The sequence below is a fragment of the Siphateles boraxobius genome, unplaced genomic scaffold, assembly GCF_051911475.1.
Source record: "Siphateles boraxobius isolate OS27281-9 unplaced genomic scaffold, OSU_SipBor_1 6, whole genome shotgun sequence".
Taxonomy (NCBI): domain Eukaryota; kingdom Metazoa; phylum Chordata; class Actinopteri; order Cypriniformes; family Leuciscidae; genus Siphateles; species Siphateles boraxobius.
This window is the reverse complement of record NW_027509186.1, coordinates 20,345,486-20,368,214: the sequence shown is the minus strand read 5'-3', so window position 1 is coordinate 20,368,214 and position 22,729 is coordinate 20,345,486. Positions and strand designations below refer to the sequence as shown.

The following is a 22,729-nucleotide window of genomic DNA, read 5'->3' as shown; positions in this document are numbered from 1 at the left end:
AATATACATGAATGTGGGGGCTAAAAGACAAGAGGAGTAAGGCTTTTTCCATGATCTAGACAGCTCGCTGTGCAGATCGGGAAAAATGGAAGGCCCCGTGATGGAGGTGGAAAAATAGAGGGAAGGAAACTCGTTAAATTTATTTTATTTTTAGGACGAGTGCCCCCTTATTTCTGCTGGCCATAAATATTTAATTTATCTACAGCCTTAGTAAACACTTCCACCAGCTTATTATTTTTTATATATATTTTTTATATATATTCACTTTATTTTATATATAATATATAAACTATCATATATATATATATATATATAGGCTATATATATTTCTCATACGCTGGGGAAAGAGATGGCAAATTCACTTCCCCCATGATTGTGTCACTTTCAATGCCCAGCACATCTACCTCCTCGGAGGTAGAGCACTGAAGCATTGATTTCTCTCTCTCCCCGGGCGGAAGAGACCGCAGCGCGGGCTTCCGAGACCGGCGAGAGAGCACTGGATCCCTCGTGGAAAGGGAGGAGATAAGATCCGCGGACCCGTCTCCAACCCCGTAAAGAGATCCTATTCGCGATCCACAGGAATGCATTCTCCGCGCTGCCTCGGCAGACGCGGGACCTGTCACCCTGAGAATTGCGAGCCCGGCCACTTTCCTCGGAAAGTGACAGGCGGGAGCGGAGCATGCGAAGCGAAAGCTTCTCACAATGTTGGCAATCAGCCCCCTCGGAGGCTGATACCGCATGCTCTACTCCCAAACCCATCACACAAAGCTCGTGTGTGTCCCTACTCGTTAAATAGCGCGAGCAGGGAGAACACAGAGTTGTGCAATTGTTTAGTTTCCATAAATATATATATATCAGACAGACAACAGTAAATATAACAGACAGTTTGACACAGATCGCTTGCTGAGGCAACAGAAGCTAATGCCGGTTTGCACCGGATGTGCTTTTATCATATCCTGGTCATGACGTCACCCGCCCGTGACGCTCATTCTTTCCATTGGACTAGTTGACATAGATGCTTCAGACGCAGTCACGCTGGGGGCGTTCCCATGGCGTCGATGGACGCATCGTTGAGTTCCCTTCGTAAGGGAACTCCAATTTCTTAAAGCAGCTCATGAGCAAAAAACAAAAAAGAATAGGAAAAATCAGAAAAACAAATGACAAAATGTATTTGAAAAATTACAATTGGCAGGCTTATATTCTAAAATACTTAGTCTATTAGAATTTGTAAAAAGAAAAAAAAAAGGATTATAACAACGGTGTTAAATTAAACCTTATGATCATTGACACTTCTCAATAGTGTTTGACATAGTTGTGTTGACCTGATCAGACCTTGGCTAAAATTATAGGATGCCACATTTAGAGCACAACCTGCAAGAGTGTGTGTGTGAGAGAGACACTGAGTGTGAATGAGTGAGAGATGGTGTTTGAAGAAACATCTAAGGCAAATCAATTATTTTGCCAATACAGCTGTATTTAAAATTTAACATGTGGGCCCACAGGGCAAATTCTGCCCAATAAATCAATGACCATGGATGCATTTGGTTAAATTTCCTGGTCAGGAACTGAAGAAACAATATGAAAAAACAAAGAATGAAAAGAGAAAAATAAAAAATATAAAAACAGTGCCACATTTGCGCAGCGCATAACATATCTGACTTTCTTTGCAGCATAACACGTCTGCCTTTCTTTTCAGCATATCATGATGGAGCTGATCTATGTCAAAAGTATGAAATATTGTCTTGTAACTTTTGTATTGTAACAAAGTGGGTTGAGTATTGTCCAAGATGCCTAATAAATAGTGGGTTGATAGTGGAACTCAAGACAAAGAGATAACTGAGTTGAATTGACTAATTATAAGAGTACATTGAAATTTATTGTGAGAAAAATGCAAAAAGTTGCAAATAATGATGAAAAGTCAAATTTATGAAAAACAAATGAGAATATATGGATTAAAGTCCTGCTGTTAATGAAGGCAGAAAGGAAACCACTCAGCCCACATGACCTTTCTACAGGTAACAGCGAGAAGGACAATGGGACAGATGAGCAGATGATTGAAATCACATGATGTTGTCACTAACAAAAATAATTAAGCTTTAATTTACAGATAGCAGCAGCTCAATTCCAGGAAGGATTCTGGGACAAGTCTAACAAAAAGAACCAGTAACTGTGCTTTGTAATTTCAGAGGAAGTGATCAACAGAGTGACATTTGAGTCCATGCCTCTCAACTTAAAATAAACCAACTAACTTCAGCAACCCCCCACAACTGAACTGAGGGATCAAGGACATGCTGACAATGAGAGAAAAGAGTCCATTGCAACGAACGACTCACTGGAGACACCCTGGTGAAAGATGTAATGATTGATGACAAGGTTAACAGAATGATCAAATCATGAATGGAAGAAAAGACAAACTTGACCAGAAACACAGTAATGAGAGGAACTGTGCAAAGAAAAGAGAGTCAACAGAGATGAGTACAAGCTCAAACAATAGTCAACATCAACCAACTTTCCTATGATTGGATGTTCAGCCCTTGAATAGATTCAGTAGCAACTTAATAATAACCCCATCAAAATAAAAAATTATTGAGGAGAAAAATATATTACGCAACATAGAAAACAATGATAATGACTAATTAAGAAAAGAAACTAAAATAATGTTAACAATTAATATAGCATAATGGGAATTAAGACAATTCATGAAGGAAAATTTTAGAACTAAAAATAACTTTAAAATAAATTTTAAGGGGTACTCAGATGTAACTTGTCAAACAAGGGTATACTTAATTAATTTAAGGCTACAGTTGAAATTAAAGCAAGTATTAACAAATATTAAATTTTAATTTTAATTGATAAGAATACAATTTGATTCAAAATGCAATTGACTAATTAAAAAATGATATCAAGTAGTGCTTGATAGAAAGGATAGAAAGTTTATAGACTTACAAGAACTTATTGAAATCCAATAACTAACAGGCCCTTGTGAACAATCTAAATGGCACCAGAGGGGGGTCAAGAATAGATATTTAGCATTCACATGAAGGACAGATTGTTGAACCAATGAATACTTTTGAATATTCTCAGTCCAGATGCGCAATGGTTTTAAACCAGTGCGCAAAGGGGGGAGTAAGATAAGGAAATTAAAAATTTAAATGAATATAAAATTATAGGCATTTTAAATTAAAAAGCATTTTTGCAAAGTTTTGTGAAATTTGTGGCAAAAACAAAGTTAAGAAAAGAACCGCGACAAATATAGGCCATATATCAGTATACCATGTGGACATGATATAGATGGGTAAAAGCAATGAAATCAGCAGAGGAGGGACAGGAACAGAAATTAAATCTCTGACAGAGAAGTAATCCTTAGAATGAAAAACTATCAGAAATAAGGTCATATTATATGTCAACTAAACAGAAGTATTGAAGATTAAAAATAAATTGCATACGAACACAAGGAAGTTTTAATAATAATTAAGTTATAATGCTAATGGTTTAAATGGTTGATAGACAAACTTTTAGTTCCCTTTCAAGGGAACTCGAGCTGCGTTGAGACGCGGTGGGAACGCTCTGCGTGATTGCGTCGTGAAGCACGTGTATAATCAGTCCAATGGAAGAACGAGACGTCACCGGCGGTGACGTCATAGACCAGGAAGCTATAAAGCACACCAGAAATCAGACCGCGACAGCTTCTGTTGCCTTCAGCAAGCGCTCTCTGTATACTGTCCTTGTCTATTTATTGTTGTCTGTCACAAGCACATTATCTATCTATCTATATATATATATATATATATTATGGCGAAAGAAGAATTCAAGCGTTGTGTTGTCCCTTGCCCTCGTTTCATCACGGGTGGGGACACACATCAGCTTTGTGTTGCTTGTTTGGGAGTGGAGCACGCCCAGTCAGTTCTCGAGGGAGCTGACTGTGAGCATTGCGAGAAGCTGTCCGTGAGGACGCTCCGCTCTCGCCGGGCGTTCTTTGAGGAGGACGGTTCGGTTCGCGCTCCCCGGGGTGCGGGTCCCGGTGCTGCCGAGGCACAGCGAAGGCTTTCATCTTGGGGTTCGCATATGGATCTAGTAGCGGGGCTTGAGACGGGCCCAGCCCTTTCTCAACCCTTACCTGCTGGATCCGGTGCCTCTGCCCAGGAAGGAGCCCGCGCTGCGGCTTCTCCTTCCCAGGTTGGGGCACCATTGTTGCGGCTATCCAGTTCTGAGGATCTGGATGTCGTCAGTGTTGATATGGGGGATGTTGAGTTTTCGCCAGCTCATGCCTCCGATAATGATGAGGAGCTTATGGAGGTTTTATCTCGTGCTGTAGCTAGATTAAATATTGAATGGCCAGCCGATGATTCTTTGAGTGTTACTAGAAAAAGTTTATTAGATGAAAGATTTTTACCATCTAAAACACAGCCTCCACGTCGGGGACTCCCGTTTTTTCCCGATCTCCACAATGAGGTTTCGAGATCGTGGAATAAACCGGCGTCATTCAGAGTATTTAACCCACAAACTTCATGTTACAGTAATGTTTTGGGTGCATCTGATTATGGTTATGTTAAGGTGCCTCGGGCTGAAGAGACGCTCGCGAGCTATCTCTCTCCCGAGTCATCGTCATCATTAAAAACCCCGACGTTACCCACCAAGTCATTAAAATCTACATCTTCGCTGGTGGATAAAGCTTATTCGGCAGCAGGTCAGGCTGCGTCATGTCTGCACACTATGTCTATACTGCAGGCATACCAGGCTGATCTGCTGAAGGATATCGATGAACGTGAGGAAGTCAGCGCAATTCTCGAATTGCGTCGCGCAACAGACCTGTCTCTCCGGGCCACCAAGGAGACGGCCAAATCAGTGGGCCGTTCTATGGCAGCCCTGGTGGCCACGGAGCGGCATCTTTGGTTAAATCTGTCTGATATAAAGGATAAAGATAGGTCTGTTCTTCTGGACGCGCCACTGTCACCTTCAAGTTTGTTCGGCGACGCTATCAACTGTGTCGTCGATAGGTTTCAAGAAACGAAAAAACAATCGGCTGCGTTCCAGAGGTTTCTTCCTCGACGTTTCAATATCCCTGAGACTGCTGGGCGAAAAATGATTATTAAATCCGAGCAGTCTCATCCGAGTACAAGCTCCTCACAGCACAGAGTGCATCAAAAACAGAGCGTTGCCACTCGGGCTCCTCCACAATCTGGGGAATCTGGGTGGCGGTCGCAGTCCAGGCCAGCTAGGGGTAGGCAAGATCTGAGGACTGTCATCTCTAAGAAGGCTTGGGCTAAGAAGAAGTCCTGACGCCCAAGGCGTCAGGCTTCTGAGGGTGGTCCCCTCCGAGGAGGGACGATTTTGAGAAATCGTTCATCCTCGGCACCCTCTGGGGGGCGATTCTCTGAGGAGAGTCGCAGCGCTGCCACATCGGTTGTTCCCTGCCGGTTCGCCGCTTCAGGGCACCGAGGTGTCAGTGTCCCCATACGATTCTCCGAGGAGGATCGTAGAACGGTCAGTTCGGTTGTTCCCTGCCGGTTCGCCGCTTCAGGGCACCGAAATGTCCGTACAACCGAATCCCGAGGCCAGTCTCGAGAGACTGGTCCCCTTAGTAGAATTTCTGGCAGCGTGGAAACTACTGCCAAATATTTCTCAGTGGGTCCTGCATATAATAGAAAAGGGTTACAGAATTCAGTTCGGTTCTCGTCCGCCCAGATTTCAAGGGGTCCTTCCCACAGTGGTGGACCCAAGGCAGGCTCGGGTCATGGAACTAGAAGTACTGACGCTTCTGCAAAAAGGGGCTATAGAAAGGGTTTCTCCTCCCAGCAGAGAGTCAGGGTTTTACAGCCGTTACTTCATCGTTCCCAAGAAGGATGGGGGGTTGCATCCTATTCTAGATCTGCGTCAGTTAAACAGCAGAGTTCAGAAACTCAAGTTCAAGATGCTTACACTCAAACAGATTGTATCACAGATTCAGTCCGAGGACTGGTTTGTCACAATAGACTTGAAGGACACTTACTTTCATGTATCCATTCATCCTCATCACAGGAAGTTCCTGAGGTTTGCTTTCGGGGGCGAAGCATACCAATATCGGGTCCTTCCATTCGGCCTAGGTTTATCACCCCGCACCTTTACGAAATGCGTGGATGCAGCGCTGGCTCCTCTGAGACTCCAGGGCATTCGCGTATTAAACTATATCGACGACTGGTTGATCCTGGCTCGTTCCGAGCAGTTGGCAGTTCGGCATTGAGATGTCGTTCAGTCTCACTTAAAAAGGTTGGGGTTGCGGCTAAACACCAAGAAGAGTGTGCTCCTCCCAGCCCACAGGACCACTTTTTTAGGGGTGATGTGGGATTCGACAACTATGCAAGCACGATTGTCTCCAGCTCGTATTTCTGCGATTCTCACAGCCGTAAATATGGTAAAACTAGGCCAGTCACTCACTGTGAAACAGTTCCAGAGACTGGTGGGTCTCATGGCAGCTGCGTCCAATGTAGTTACTTTTGGCCTTCTGCACATGAGACCCCTGCAGTGGTGGCTCAGGACCAAGGGGTTTTCTCCGAGGGGAAATCCGTTTCGCACGATCAAGGTCACGCGGCTATGCCTACGTGCCTTGGTCATGTGGAAGAAACCTTGGTTCCTTGCCCAAGGCCCAGTATTGGGGGCTTCTTGTCGACGCGTAACGCTATCGACGGATGCTTCCCTCACAGGCTGGGGGGCGGTCATGAGTGGCCGCTCGGCGACAGGTGTCTGGCAGGACCATCAGCTTTCGTGGCATATAAACCGACTAGAGATGATGGCGGTATTTCAGGCTCTCAAATACTTCCTGCCAGACCTGAGAGGCCATCATGTGCTCGTCCGCACAGACAACACATCGGTGGTCTCTTACATCAACCATCAGGGGGGTCTGAGGTCCCTATTATTATGCAAACTGGCTCATCAGATCCTCCTATGGGCCCAGGGAAAATTACTGTCACTCAGGGCAGTTTATATTCCAGGGTATTTGAATGTGGGAGCAGATATCCTGTCAAGACAGGGGCTGAGGCCCGGGGAGTGGAGACTTCACCCCGAGGTGGTGGAGCTCCTATGGGAGAACTATGGTCAAGCTCAGATAGATCTTTTCGCATCTTACGATACAACCCATTGTCCGCTTTGGTTCTCCCTCACATATCCAGCTCCTCTCGGACTGGACGCTATGGTACAGGAGTGGCCGAGGCTGCACCTGTACGCATTCCCCCCGATATCATTGCTTCCGGGAGTTCTGGAGAGGGTTCGCCGGGAGGGGGCTCATCTATTATTAGTAGCCCCGCACTGGCCGACCCGAGTGTGGTTCTCGGACCTAGTGTCCCTTCTGCACGGCTCTCCCATGGAGATTCCTGTCAGGGGGGACTTGTTATCTCAAGCAGGGGGCACGATATTTCACCCTCGCCCGGAGTTGTGGAAACTGTGGGCTTGGCCTCTGAGGGGGCCCAGCTCTTAGAATCCGGTCTCTCGACTGAGGACGTTGAGACCATCCTTCAATCCAGAGCTCCTTCCACGAGAAAACTATATTCATTGAAATGGAAATTGTTCTCTACATGGTGTGGAGAACGTTTTTTAAATCCTGCTAACTGCCCGGTTGGTACAGTTCTCGATTTCCTTCAAGACCGTTTCTCTGCTGGATTATCTCCCTCCACCTTAAAGGTGTACGTAGCGGCTATATCTGCTTATCGCTCCCCTTTGGGGGCTTCTTCTCTTGGGAGAGATCCTCTTATTACTCGTTTTCTCTGTGGTACACTGAGGCTTAGGCCTGCATTGCACTCTAGAGCACCGGCTTGGGATTTGGCCATTGTACTTGAGGGTCTGGCCCTGGCTCCCTTCGAGCCTATTGAAGAGGTTTCAGAGAAGTTCCTTACACTAAAAACTCTATTTCTTCTCGCTATTTCTTCTATCAAGAGAATTGGAGATCTGCAAGCCCTGTCGGTGGCCCCTTCATGTTTGGAATTTGCACCTGGTATGGTGAAAGCATTTTTACACCCTAGGCCGGGCTACATTCCTAAGGTCCCCACTAATGTGGCGGGCCCTATTGTGCTGCAGGCTTTTTGCCCTCCACCTTTCTTTACCCCAGATCAGGAAGGTCTCAATCTGTTATGTCCCGTTAGGGCTTTGGATGCCTACGTTCACAGAGCTGCCCTGTGGCGTAGATCAGAGCAGTTATTTGTCTGCTTCGGTTCAACCAAGAAAGGTTGCCCTGCATCTAGACAGGTAATGAGCAAGTGGGTAGTTGAGGCTATCTCACTTGCTTATGAAGCGGCCGGACAGCTCTCACCTATGGCTGTCCACGCCCATTCTACCAGGAGTATGGCTGCCTCTAAGGCTTTAATTTCAGGGGTTTCCCTGCAGGACGTTTGTAATGCGGCAGGCTGGTCCTCACCGCATACATTTGTCAGATTCTACGACCTAGACCTCTCCACTCCCGGGGCTAGGCTGCTTGTTTCTTAGTGTGCGCAAGGACTCCACACAGAACGGGCATTTCTCATTATGGCGTAGTGGACATGGGGTTCCCACCGCGTCTCAACGCAGCTCGAGTTCCCTTGAAAGGGAACGTCTCAGGTTACGTATGTAACCCTGGTTCCCTGAGAGGGAACGAGACGCTGCGTTCTCCTGCCATACTTCCTGCATGCCCTGATCGACTTGCTTCAGGCCTTTTCAGAAGCTGTCGCGGTCTGATTTCTGGCGTGCTTTATAGCTTCCTGGTCTATGACGTCACCGCCGGTGACGTCTCGTTCTTCCATTGGACTGATTATACACGTGCTTCACGACGCAATCACGCAGAGCGTTCCCACCGCGTCTCAACGCAGCGTCTCGTTCCCTCTCAGGGAACCAGGGTTACATACGTAACCTGAGACGATTGTTAGATATAAAGAAAAAGAAATGTACATATAAGGAATATGTAAGATAGTGCAAAAAGTTATTTTCTAGAGTTATTTTTCTAATTGTCTAATGAGTTTATTGAATGACTATTATGAGATAAATGTAACATTGCTCTGAAGCTTTCTTAGTTAGAGTGATTACATGAGACATAATTAGTTTATTCATCATAGCTTATTTAGAAATTAGTAGAAATGAAAAAAATGTATTCAGTTTAGTCTTGAACTGAGGAGCTACAATGAGAATAGGAAGCAACATGCGAGATTAAAAAGGTCAAAATGGAATTTATTGTTTAAATTTGGTAATAAAATAGACAGTAAGCGAAATGTATTGCAATTTATTAGATAGGTGTAAAGTGTTATGTTCACTAAAATTGACTGACTAAAAGATGGATTCTTCGAATTTAAGAAATGATATTCTCTCATAAGAAGTGATAAAAATGAGAGAGTTATGTTTACCCAGCCATATTTTGAATTAATAGTCATATGAATCAAGTAGAACAAAAATGCATAATAAATCAATTAGACTACTATAATAAGCAGATATTTATTATAATGCTTTGTCTGCATTAGGAGAAAAACAATTATGTGAAAAAAGTAAACTGACTTATGTTTGGTGATCAGTGTTGCACTTTTACTAAATAATATTGCGCAGGGAGGAAAATTTAGCGATTACGATTGAGTCAAGAAAAACTTAAGAGCAGAAGTTAAGAAAAACTTAATGTAAAGTCTGGAAAATTATGATTTTCTCAATTAGAGATGTTTTTGGAGATGCAGTATTAAAAGTGGGTTATTATTCTGTTGTGTACTTTGTATATTAAGATCACTAGTTGGAAAACCATGGTTAAACGAATGAAAATGCGGAAAAAAGATAATGAAAACTAATTTGAGAGGGCAACCAAATTGATATTTACAAACCCTGGAGGTTGATCCCATTAAATGAGGAATTGAGGACGAAGAAGATGATTGATGAGCCAGACCCTAGAGGATATCTACACCACAAGAAAACTTTCAATAGTATAAGAGACTTTTATGTTTGATATACTCTACATAACTGTGACAATAACATGCAATGCAAGAACAAATGTATACACACACTTATAACAATGTTTAAGTTTGTCTGACTAGGGAGAACTCGATTCTTTTACTTTTTCCATTAAACAAAAAAGAAAGAACAACTAAAAGAAATAAAAATGTATGGAAGAAGATGTTTGGCTCGAGTTCTCCGCCAGAGTGTGGTGGCTTAATCTAGTAATTGGAAAGGAGAATGAGTGACTCAAATTGAGTCACCAGGCAGCATAACTGAGGGAGCTGGATTTTGAAATTACACTCTGGAAAAAGCTAGTGAAAGTGAGGCTTAGATAAGCCTCAGAGGAGGGAATGTTGAAGATTTTATTATTTAGAAAACAAGTAATTTTGCTATATATTTGGACACAATTATTTCTTCTGTCTGTGACTTTGGATTTCCTCTGTGTATGTGAAAGACCTTGAATGGAATGTTGTTTGCTGCAGAAAATTCTATTCTGAGAAGTCAAATGGTAAAAGACCTTTACCCAAAACTATCTATAGGGTGTGTTACCTTCTTTGGAAGAAGATGTATGTATATAACTCTGAACCAAAAGATACTCGGGAGCGCACTGGAAGGCCAGAGGGCCAGAGAGCGTTATAGCGCCGTTCTATGGAACGGGACGGCGTTCGAAAATAAAGTCTAATTATTTCTGGCATCAAAGATCTCTGCGAAGTTATTTTTCAGAAAGATTAAAAACCACAACAGAGTCAACAATCACCAGGTGTCTGGGGAGTCGGGGAAGGAACGCAAGAGCGGCTCACTGCAGTGCTCTTCCGGGAGAGTTGTTGTTCCAGCAGCGGCCTTGGCCAAGGCCAGTGCTGGTTGGGGGGTGCCGAAACAGATAAGATTGGGATTGTTTGGTCTTGGGGCGAGTAGCCGCATTCAATTTATACAGGCTATTCTCCTGGTCTATTTTGGTCTCTGAAACGATCCACGATCCATCCTGCGCCAGGGCACGCTGATCCTGTGCCAGGGCCTCGCTGATCCTGCGCCACTCGTGTCCAGCCCAGAGTTTCCTTTGCCGCTGGTCCTGCTTTGCTCAAAGCCCTCTTCACCGCTGGACCTGCCCAGCCCAAGACCCTATTTGCTGCCGGATCCCCCCTTTCCTGTCAATTTCCCAATAAATTTTGGGGCCACGGCCATCCGAAGGAACAGCTCCCCCCTGGACGCCCGAGGGTCCGACAGCTCCCCCCTTGACGCCACAGTGTCCGACAGCTCCCCCCTGGACTTCCCAGTGTCCGACAGCTCCACCGTGGCCATACCCGCTGCCTGTTCCGCCCTGGTCCCACGAGCTGCCAGCTCCGCCCTGGAGGCTTCCTGTCCTTTCCAACCACGCCCTCCTAAGCCCCCAGGGCGCCCACCCTCCCACCCCTTTGGATGTTATACGGCGCGAGGACGCGCCTTCGGGGAGGGGAGGAGGGGAGGGGGGTTCTGTCACGGTTCACCGTCTATCTCTGCACTACATTCCCCAGAATCCTCTGTGTCACACCTGCAATTACTCTCCCCTGAGTATTATCACCTGCGCCTGCTCACAATCAGCAGCCTCATTAGCAAGCTCCATTAAACTCACCACAGCCTCAGTCTTGGTCAAGCGTCCAACAGGAACAGACCATTACCCATTGTCTCCCGAAATCTCTGATGCATCCAGTGCCCGCCAAGTATCATATACTCACCTGTGAAATACTAACCTCTGTATCCTTGTTCCGCTGTCTCCAGAAATCCTGTCTGAATCCATGTTTCCCGAGATCTGGTATTCACTGGAGCTTCCTGTGTTCACGCGATCTGGTATTCACTGGAGCTTCCTGTGTTCACGCTGAGTTTTACTTGCTCGTGACTGCATCTGAAAGAGAAAAGACAAGTATTAATGAACTGTGACTGCTTTACATCAGCTAACCTGAAGAGGACCTGCTCACCTGAAATCTGCCCCTCACGTAGTGATCTTCACAGAATCTGCACCTGAACTTTGAATACTCACCTTTGCACTTGTGTCACTTTAAATAAAACTGTGTTTGGATTCACTTACCTCTGTCTCCGTGCCTGTATCCTGACATTGTTAACACTTTACATGGTTAAAAAATCGGTAATGTAATTGTAAAAAGTAACACTGAATTAATGCTGATTAATAAATGAATGCACTGTGGTTTTGGGCCATTTTTCTATTTAGAATTTAATAGGGGTTTGTATTGGTTTCCATTACATATGTATTAATCCCTAAATGTATTTACTGAAAACAATACACACTTCACACTTCTCTATTATAATTTATAAGGTTTTACAGCAGAGAATGAAGTGTTTCAGTTTATCAGTTCTATGCTGATTTTAAGGTTATGCGACAAGCACATCTTCATTCCCAGGACTAAAGGTGAGAATTATATTAAAGATAAATGCGGAAGATGTACCTGCCACGCTCCAGCGAAGTACCTCTATAACGTCGCCACAACGAATCCAGGAATCACAAAGTTATGTTGCTGGAACGTTATTTGGCGCATCCAACGACTAATATGGTCCTTTGATGTTACGTCCTCGCAACTTGCCAGTTCTTACCAATTCTTACCTATAACTATGATCTTGTATAATTCATATATTTGTACATAGCTGTAAATAAGTTATTTATTATGGTCTTATAAATCTGCATACTGTTGGGTACCACATCTCCAGGTAAATACAATATTTTTTTATGTTTACATTAGCTTACTTATTGATACTGTTATGTTTCAATAAGTAATAAATTATGTTTCAATAAATAAGCTAAACCCACAGGCCCGCCTCAACTTTTCGATTTAATAATCCAGCCATCGAATTAAGCTAATTGAATAGCCCTGCTGTATAGCCTGCTTATTATAAATTGTTACCCATAACATGACAGTTTTGCAAAAAACGAGAATTATAAAAATATTTGAATTTACCCTCGATCGATGACACTGAAAAATGAGAATTAATAACACTTTGGTTGCTGACATTAAAATTCTCAGGTGTCTGGATTGTTTCAGGTTTGTTTTGTGTCTCTCTATTGTGTCATGGGTTTGGAGCTGCTAGACAGCATTACATAAGCACTAATGAGCAATCAGCCACTAATGAACAATTGTTACTTTGCCTTATTTATATCATGTGTTGGCACTGAGTGCTTATCAAAACATCTTGTCCAGAAGATTGCATTCTTCTGCTACTTACTCATCCTCTCTTCTCCATTTGGATTTGCTTTTGTTCCTTCTTGCACCCTGGAGGCATTGTTTGTAAATGATGGTTTTCTGTATATAGACAATCTGCATTATTCCTTTAGTGGCCTTCTCCCGGCAACAGTTTGTGCATGCGAGCCTGTTTCTTTTATGATTATAGTATACACAGAATATTGAAACACTACTGTCCACGCCTCTTCTGTTTTTACTACCATCATCTCTGCCATGTTTTTGCTGTTGTTAATTGTATTCAATAACTGTTATTAAAACATCATCTTTATCAAACCGCCTCTTTGGTATTCCAGTTATTCCTGACAGAAATACTATATTAGCATACACAGTACAGTACACACAATTGAAATCAGATGGAATAATTAATAAATAAACAACATTTTACTGCTGTTAACCAACACAAGTTTAATGTGTCTAATCTACATGTTAAGAATTTATTTTCTGCTTGTACATTTTTATTTTCCACATAATGGATCTAAAAATATTTATGAAATACTGTACATAAATGTAATATTTCATATAGGTAATTTAATTCCCAAAGATCAAATTATATAGTCATTTTGAAATGTTTCCTCTAATTGGTGCAGATCTGTTGTTAAGCATTTTTCGGATTAAGTCTTTGATTTTAGCTGTGCTCAAAACATAAATGATGGGATTTAGCATTGGTGGAAGAGCAAATGAAAGAGATCCGCTGATGATCCTGGCATTAGTAGTAGGTGAAGCAAACAAAATGCATATTATGGGAAGAAAGAATGATCCAACTACCAAAAGGTGAGAAACACAGGTCTTCAGTGCTTTTAAACGTCCTTCCCAAGTTGTAATTTTACATAAAGCAAGAAAAATGCCCACATATGACAGGACTATAAAGAAAGGTGGTGCTACAAGGAAAAAAGCTTCAATGAGGATTGATAATAAGTTATTAATGCTATTGTCATTGCATGGCAGCCACAGCAATATTCCATAGTCACAATACCAACTCTCTACCACGTTGGAATTACAGAATGAAAGTCTGGTCATCAAAGATGTCGTCAGTGTTACCATACAGGTGTTAAATGCCCATATTACTGAAAACACTATAGACATAAACTTAATATTCACTATGGCATGATATCTTAGTGGAAAACAAATAGCAATGAAACGATCAAATGCCAGAACAACAAGAGTGTAAGTTTGCACAGTAATAAAGACATTCAGAAAAAACATGTTTGCAAAACAAGCATTGTATGAGATGTACTGTGAGTCAAATAAAAAAATCTTCATCATGTTAGGAATCAGTGCATTAGTTTCACCAATATCAGCCAAGGCCAAGTTAAACACACCAATGTACATTGGACTGTGCAGGCTCCGTTCAAGAGCTATAATGAGAAGGACTATAGAGTTCCCAATTACAGTAATAAAATAAATGATAAATAAGAATATATAGTAATATGTTTTGTATGGTGTACCTGTAAGCCCAGTGATAAAAAAGTATTCAGGATGAACAATCGAGATATTCTGGGATAAAGTCATGGCAGCTTTGCGTTTGTTGTTTTGCACAGGCTGAAAATAGAAATTACTATAAAGAAATAACCCAAATATGGACTTTACTAAATTGTCATCTCACACTTTTAACATCTATTTTCAAAAATATACCTTTATGTATACTTTCAGCATACTATTTGAATCACAGCCAAGAGCAAACAATGACAGTGTCTGAAAGCTTGTAAACTGCTTTGAATTAAACTAGTCCTTTGTTTTAAATGCCCATCCTTATTCTCTCATGTCGCAAAGATCATTGGACATCTGCGTCATTGAATCCAAATATATCTACTGATTCATCTCTTGAGAGCTTTCAGACAACACAGTGATGTAATATGTCTATTGAAGTAAATGCTCTGGCCACTGCTTTAGTTTTGATAGACATTTTTTTCACTGGCCACACAATTCCCCTTTGTGAAGTTCTCATTGGTGCACATTATATTACAGTAACTCAAGGATATATTTAATTCTATGTAAGAGCAACTGCAGTACAACTTATGTCCATGTTTCGGGCTTAACAGCGAGTAGTGGAAATGGTTGAGATCCTCTCTGGGAGGTTTATACAAATATACCTCTATAATGTATAACGACTTTAATATATAACAAACTCCATTATATGTAATACTTACACTTCTTGTCTGCTCTAAATCAGGGGTTTTCAAAATGAGGTTCATGGTTCACCACTAGTGGACCTCAAAACATGCTTTGGGACAATATTTATTATGAAACGCTTTATAAAAATAGTAAAATGACAACATAAAATGCAAATGATTTCATTCATAATGTATAATATCACACATTATTTTTTCCTCAAATGGTATAAATGGGTTTTAAAATACATAGTTGCCTTTATTTTAGGAAGTAAGTCCTTTGCTAGGAAATCATATAAGGCGATCCTTTGCATCATAGTTTGAAAACATATTTTTAATAAATCATATGCTTTTTTGGGACTTCAGACAGACAAAAGAAGAAATCAATGTCCTTCTAGAGGAGATAGAGTGAAAAAAAAAGTTATTTTCAACAGATTTAATGAACCCCATACAAATAAGGAAAAACAAAAAATATGGGAGGACATTGCTAGCAAATTAACTGCAACCATGGGTGTTCAAAGATCGGGGCAGGAGGTCTGCAAGAAGTGGCAGGGTTTTGCAATCATGGCAAAAAGGAAGATGGCACTGCAGGGGACTGCAATAAAACAAACAAAAAAACAAAAACAGGTGGTGAGAGTCGTGAGACCAATGAGTCCTCCCTTCTCACAGCAGAGGAAGAAAAGGCCTTGTCAATACTTGGCACAAGTGCTTCAGATGGCATTTGTGGTGGTATTGACATCCATTGAGGAGTAGGGGTAACTCAACCTGAGCTTGAGTCAGGTCCTTCATGCTCAGAGGAACTACTAGGTTAATCTGCCATCTCCCAGCACCTACCATCTCCTAGTCCAAATAAAAAACCCTCACAGTTCACAGAAAAACATCTTCGTCAGTTTTACAACAAATATGTTCTCCAAATACTCACAACACAACCAAATACAGAAACGCGCTGCAAAAGTTCACAACACAACCAAATACAGAAACGTGCTGCAAAAGTTCACAACACAACCAGATACAGAAACGCACAGAACACAATGGAAATGTTTCCAGGGGACCCCAATAAGTGATGAAGTGAAGAGATCTTGAATCTTTGCCACACACATTTGTGCCTCTGCATTTTAAGATTGCAGTTCTTTACCTTTTGCATCTACATACTTGAAGCTAGACACGTTATTAACTCACGTAGCAATGTACAACTTATGAAGTTTAAAGCTTCAATTATTTCACCATGTTTTGATTTATTTTTATGTTTGCTAATTATGTCCCACCATTGGAGCATTTCCTCATCTGGACATTTAATCCCAATGTACTCTTTCTTGAGTTTACACAAGGTAGGCTCAACTTTTTGCAAGGGATCCTGGGTTTCGGCACCATCTGTAAGGGTGGATTTCCTGCAGGGGTTCAGGCTGCAAGACTGCCGAATGACCAAAGAAAAGTTATTAGCATGATGGTAGAAAACTGTATATTTCTTGTCAATTACCACCCACTGCTACTTAATCTCAGGGTTCTGTCACTTCTGTCTGGTTTATATTTGGTTTGGTGACAGACCTCTGACATTCCCGGCTTGTCATGTCTTTGTGTTTAGTCTGGTTTGTTGTGAGCACTTGGCTTTGTCTTGTAATTCCTTGTGCCATGTGCTCTCCTGTCTATTGTCCAGCCCCTCCCATCTTGTTACCTGATTATTGATTAATTTGCCCCACCTGCTATCATCGTTACCCTCTTTTGTTTGCTTCCTATTTAATCTCCCTGTGTTTGCAGTCCTGTGCTGGTTCATTGTCTGTTTCCTTGTGTTTCATGTTTCATGCCAGATGGCTGTCTCGGTTTCCCCCACGGGGAGTTTTTGTTTGTAGTTCTCTTACGAGAGGTCCTCTCGTATTGCGTAAGCTAGCTTACGCTAAGGGTAAAGCATCTTTGCTCGAGATATTGAAGCCAAAATTATCCTTAATTTTGTATTTATTGTCAACGCAGTGCAGCAGCTAGCACACCTAGAAAGGCCATATTGTGTGCTCATTGGCTGCCCTGCAGAAACTGCTGCAACCTACCACTGAGCCTTGCGAGTGACGTCACGTCCAAATGGGGGTGGCTTAGCGTATAAAAGCCAGGCTCGTAGGTTGCCTCACTGATTTCATCATCTTCAGCGAAGCTCTCCGCATCGCTGGACTCTGAGAGAAGCCACCGCCGTTGAAATCAGCGACCAGCAAGCAGAGGAAAGAGCCTGAGGAAGCCGGCCATCTTCGCCACCTTCAGCCTTCCGTGCCTGCTACGCCATCCGGCGACGAATATCCTTTAATGCTATTGCGTTCTCTGTTCTTTCTAAAAGAGCATGAGGCGTTTTTCTAAAAATGCCTCGCGCCACGTGCTCGGGGCTCTCTGCCTGGGCACGGAACACACCTGCAGGCTCGACTTGAGGCCTTCGCTGCGAATACTGTCACCCCGGAGCTCGCAGGATTACGTTACAACCCGCCAGCTTCTCTCTCTCCTTCTCCGCCCCTCCCGGACGCGCAGCTGCCAACTTTGGCCCGCACTGCCGCCGCCTCAGGGGACGAAGCTGAAGGAACGGACCTAGATGACAGCTGTTCCAACCTGACAGCGAGGAGTGGTTCTCATCACTCCGCCTCCTCCTCGATCCAGGAAGGCTACAAAAGCTACTGCAGCGGCGTATTATGCAGCCAACTAGCCGGTAAAACAACCCGCTCACCTGCACACACTGCCGTTGCTACGGCAACCCAGACAAATCTCTCAAAAGATGGTTGACTCCCATCGCGGCCGGACCACCATTGAAACATCTCGCTCTGTCAGTCCCCTAAGAAAAGGCTGCTGCAGCAATGTATTCGGCAGTCAACGAGCCGGTAATGCTACCCGCTCTTGTTCACATGTAAGGGCCCTGTTCATGTTGTACAGACATTTTAATTGCATTTTGTGTCTGTTAAGAGGCACAAAGACACTCTTTATGTATATGCCCCCATAACTGCCGTTTTAGCTGAGGGGGAGCTCTGGGCATTTGCGGGAACAGCTCCGTGTTGCAATCACCAATCCAGTTCGTTTTTTTTTTCTATAGACAGTACTCACAAAGGTATAACGATCAAGATTAACTTAAAAATTGCCCGGAGTTCTCCTTTAAACCCCATGTTTCCTTAAAACTAAACAGATTTTTTGTCAATTTAAAAACTCTTAACATTCTCTCTGGATATACTAAAGCTTCTTCTTTTATCATTTTTTTCCTTGTTACCCATATTGCCATTTTGGTTTCTGCTATTAAAAAATTAATTATGCCAATTCTTCTCTTTTCAGAGGCCTTATAATTCGGTCCATAAATAAAACCATAGTCATTAAACTCTTCACCTAGTTTTGCAATCCAGTTTTGTAATGTCTGAAAAATACTTCTCAGTCTAAAATGTAAGAACAGATGATCAATTGATTCTTCTAGATCACAAAAGGGACATTTCATTTCTACAGTGGGATCAATATGTGCCACGTGTCTGTTCGTAGCTACTGCCCAATGTATAATTCTCCATTGTAGATCTGCAGTTCGTTTTTCAAAGGGAGATTTATACAATGACCTCCAGCATCTCCTAGGAGAAGAGTTTGGCCCCAGTACATCTTTCCACTTTATTTCTCTACAGTCCTCCAGAAGCGATTGGTGAGCAACTTTTACACAAGTCAAATACAAACTTTTCTTTGAAGGCTCTTTGAAACCGTGTATATCCGGAGTCTTAAAAGTGAGGATTGATTCTTCCTGTGGTTCTTCTTCCACAAAAGTGGAAACGTCCTGGTTGCGTATGGAACCCACCAATCCATGAAGGAGGGAACGGAGGACGTAGTTGACGTCGACTTAATGGGGATCACGTTAGGGAGCCAATCGTCTTCGAGTACTATTGAACGAGCCAATGTAATTGCCGTGCGTGATTTATATCAACCACTCTGCCCCCGCAGCGTGGGTATAAATACGTAAGTGGATGCACGCACTAGTTGCTTTTCGCTGAGGAGCCGAGCGTAACTCGGAGTCAGCGGTGGTCCAGCGGTAGTGGCTAGGGGACTATGTCCTCCCTTCCCTCCTTCAGGGAACGGTGGGTTGCATACACAACCAGGAGATTCCCTTTCAGTCGATAACGTCGGACGTAGTCGACTGAATGGGGATCAACCATTGAAAACGCCACTAAAGCTGCCATGCAAGGCGGGGAAGGACAGGGCTTAGGCCAGGGAAGTCACTGCTGTTCCTACTGGACCACTGGGAAAGCGTTCCCTGAACAAGGAAGAAAGGGACGCTGTTGAAGCCACATCCTGCCCGAAGGGAGGCAACATGTGGAGAATACACATATGAACTGGGCGGATGACCGGCAGTACAACATATGGAATGTCACTGGGTTGGCTCCAGCCTATGATGGGGGAGTACACACCGGACAGTGACGGCAGAGCAGACTCTGCTGAGCTAAGACACAGGCTTGCCGCAGGGAGCCGTACTGTGGAAAAATACACATATGGGATCACCGTAGGGATCGTAACATATGGACCCAACCTAACACAGGTTGCACAAGCTTACGAGTGGTAGGCCTAACACCAGGCGTTCCGCCACCTCTGATGTCGGAGGGGTGCGCAAGAACTCAAAAGGGTTCAGTAAAGGGAACTCAACTGGAGCAGAATGGCGCACGTATCCAGTCCGTAGGAGGGGAATGGCGCAGCAAGCCGACACTTTGAACTGGGCTCACGGTGAAACTGGCTTCATGAGAAGCCCAGCTTCCACCCAGCATAGGTGTCGCCCAGCTTCCAACTCTAGAATATCTGTCAGCGAAGCACTCTGTGTCAATGCCTAGGCGGAGCACACACTCATTTAAGAGGAGCTCAACACCTAAGTGGACATCTCGGAATTTTCACCAAGATGAAGGCAGCCACCATTCAGTGGGCCAACTTCGCTTGAAAACAGCCTTCCCTCTCTACTGATTTCCTTTACAAATAAGAGCCGGTGTGAGGTTCTAAGGCTTGCGTTCTGTGCACGTAACCCATAACATAACACGCTTGCAGGCTCACCACCTAGTCCCATTTAAGGGAGAGGTAGGAACCTTGGGCACATACCGGGACCTGCGTGAAGTTGGCCTCCCACCCAACGCAAAACGTCGTCAAACTATGCTAAATCGCTTGTGCTCCGTTTGTGCTGTAAAATGTTTCGTTTGTGCTGTTTCGTTTTTTTAGATATTAAAAGAATATTTTTAGGTCATTCTGAGGTCACTCAGCCCCCCCACATGCTCCAAATTCACCCAAAATAGGCTCGTTCGTTTGTGCTTCGTTTGTGCTGATTTGTGCCAGTACAATTTTCGTTTGTGCTGCGTTGGGTTTTAAAATATCGGAAATTGAATTATAGACGATGACGTCACCAGCCCCCCCACATGCTCCAAATTCACCCAAAATAGATGCAATCGTTTGTGCTCTGTTTGTGCTGGTTTGTGCTGTAAAAAGTTTCGTTTGAGCTGCTTCGGTTTAATAGATATTAAAATAATATTAGGTGGTCATTCTGAGGTCACTCAGCCCCCCACATGCTCTAAATTCACCCAAAATAGTCTCGTTCGTTTGTGCTTCATTTGTTCCGGTAAAATTTTTGTTTTTGCTGTGTCGGGTTTTAAAATATCAGAAATTTAATTATAGACGATGACGTCACCAGCCCCCCACATGCTCCAAATTCACCCAAAATAGTCTTGTTCGTTTGTGCTCCGTTTGTGCTGGTTTGTGCTGTAAAAGGTTTGTTTGAGCTGCTTCAGTTTTTTAGATGTTAAAATAATATTAGGTGGTCATTCTGAGGTCACTCAGCCCCCCACATGCTCCAAATTCACCCAAAATAGTCTCGTTCGTTTGTGCTTCGTTTGTGCTGGTTTGTGCCGGTAAAATTTTCGTTTGTGCTGTGTTGGGTTTTAAAATATTAGACATTCAATTATTGTTGAGGACGTCACCAGCCCCCCACATGCTCCAAATTCACCCAAAATAGTCTCGTTCGTTTGTGCTTCGTTTGTGCTGGTTTGTGCCGGTAAAATTTTCGTTTGTGCTGTGTTGGGTTTTAAAATATTAGACATTCAATTATTGTTGAGGACGTCACCAGCCCCCCACATGCTCCAAATTCACCCAAAATAGTCTCGTTCGTTTGTGCTTCGTTTGTGCTGGTTTGTGCCGGTAAAATTTTCGTTTGTGCTGTGTTGGGTTTTAAAATATTAGACATTCAATTATTGATGATGACGTCACCAGCCCCCCACATGCTCCAAATTCACCCAAAATAGTCTCGTTCGTTTGTGCTGGTCTGTGCCGCTAAAATTTTCGTTTGTGCTGTGTTGGGTTTTAAAATATTAGACATTCAATTATTGTTGATGACGTCTCTAGCCCCCCACATGCTCTAAATTCACCCAAAATAGTCTCGTTCGTTTGTGCTCCGTTTGTGCAAAACTAACTGAATGGGCGAGACAAGGAATGAGAGAGAATTATAGACAGTGTACCAGCCCACTTTTTTTTTTATAGTAGGCTAGTTAAAGTAACAAGGTAAGACCTAAAGAATCGGCTAACCAAATCACAATATTCACTTAGGTTATGTTATCCTGTGCGTTTTCAACTTTTAACGAACACTGCGGATACAGGATGTGGATGCAACACAAACTTCAAGGTTAGTGTTTTTACTTACTGTATGTTGTGTTTTGTTTATAACATATGTGAAAATTGTCACAAATACACGCACCATAATCTGTTTGCTGTGTTTATGTGTAAAGGCCTATTGGCTATGGCGTCAAAAGTTTGGAATCTTCTTTTTTTATGTATCTTAAGCTCACTTTTTTGATGAAACATATATTATTACAATTTAAAGTAGCTATTTTCGGTTTTAATATAATTACAATATCATTTAGACTGATGTAAAAGCTGAATTTTATGTATCATTAGACCTACTCCAGTTTTCGATATCACATGATCCTTTAGAAATCATAGTAAAATGTTGATTGTATGCTCAATTATTATTCGTGCTCAGTTAAGAAAGGTTCTTCATTTTGATCAATGTTGATCAACTTTTTATTAATTTATTACGTCCTTGCTATATAAAAGTATTATATTTTATATCACTTAACCAAAATCTTTGAATCGTTGTATATATTGGTTTTCAGAAGAAGAAAAGAACAACAATAAGCAGCACAACTGTTTTCAACATTGATAATGTTTCTTGAGCATCACATTCATAACATCCGTAGCTATATTAGAATGTTTTCTGAAGGATCATGTGACACTGAACTAATGATGCTAAAATTCAGCTTTGATTACAGGAGTAAATTACACTTTACTATATATTCACAAATAAAACAGCAGTATTACATTGGAATAATATTTCACAATATTACTGTATTTTTGATAAAATAAATATAGCCTTAGTGAGCATAAGGGAACATTAAACTTTGAGAAACATTAAAAAATAAACCTTTTACATCTTTTGACTGGTAGGCTACTGTCTGTATATTTATGTGTCTGTGT

The 22,729-nt window shown here is 42.5% G+C and overlaps 1 protein-coding gene across 2 annotated transcripts; it reads right to left on the bottom strand.

Moving 5' to 3' along the window:
• Positions 1–13,691: 13,691 nt before the first annotated feature.
• On the bottom strand, positions 13,692–19,410 carry LOC143715617 (olfactory receptor 1M1-like). 2 transcript variants are annotated; one of them, XM_077207395.1, is made up of 2 exons: positions 19,384–19,410; positions 13,692–14,630 (listed from the first exon to the last, which is right to left on the bottom strand). In XM_077207395.1, the coding sequence occupies exons 1-2, from the start codon at positions 19,408–19,410 to the stop codon at positions 13,692–13,694; spliced, it is 966 nt and encodes a 321-aa protein (XP_077063510.1). The 2 variants fall into 2 exon arrangements, with proteins under 2 accessions (XP_077063510.1, XP_077063511.1); XM_077207396.1 differs by lacking the exon at positions 19,384–19,410 and having other exon boundaries at positions 13,692–14,645.
• Positions 19,411–22,729: the final 3,319 nt, after the last annotated feature.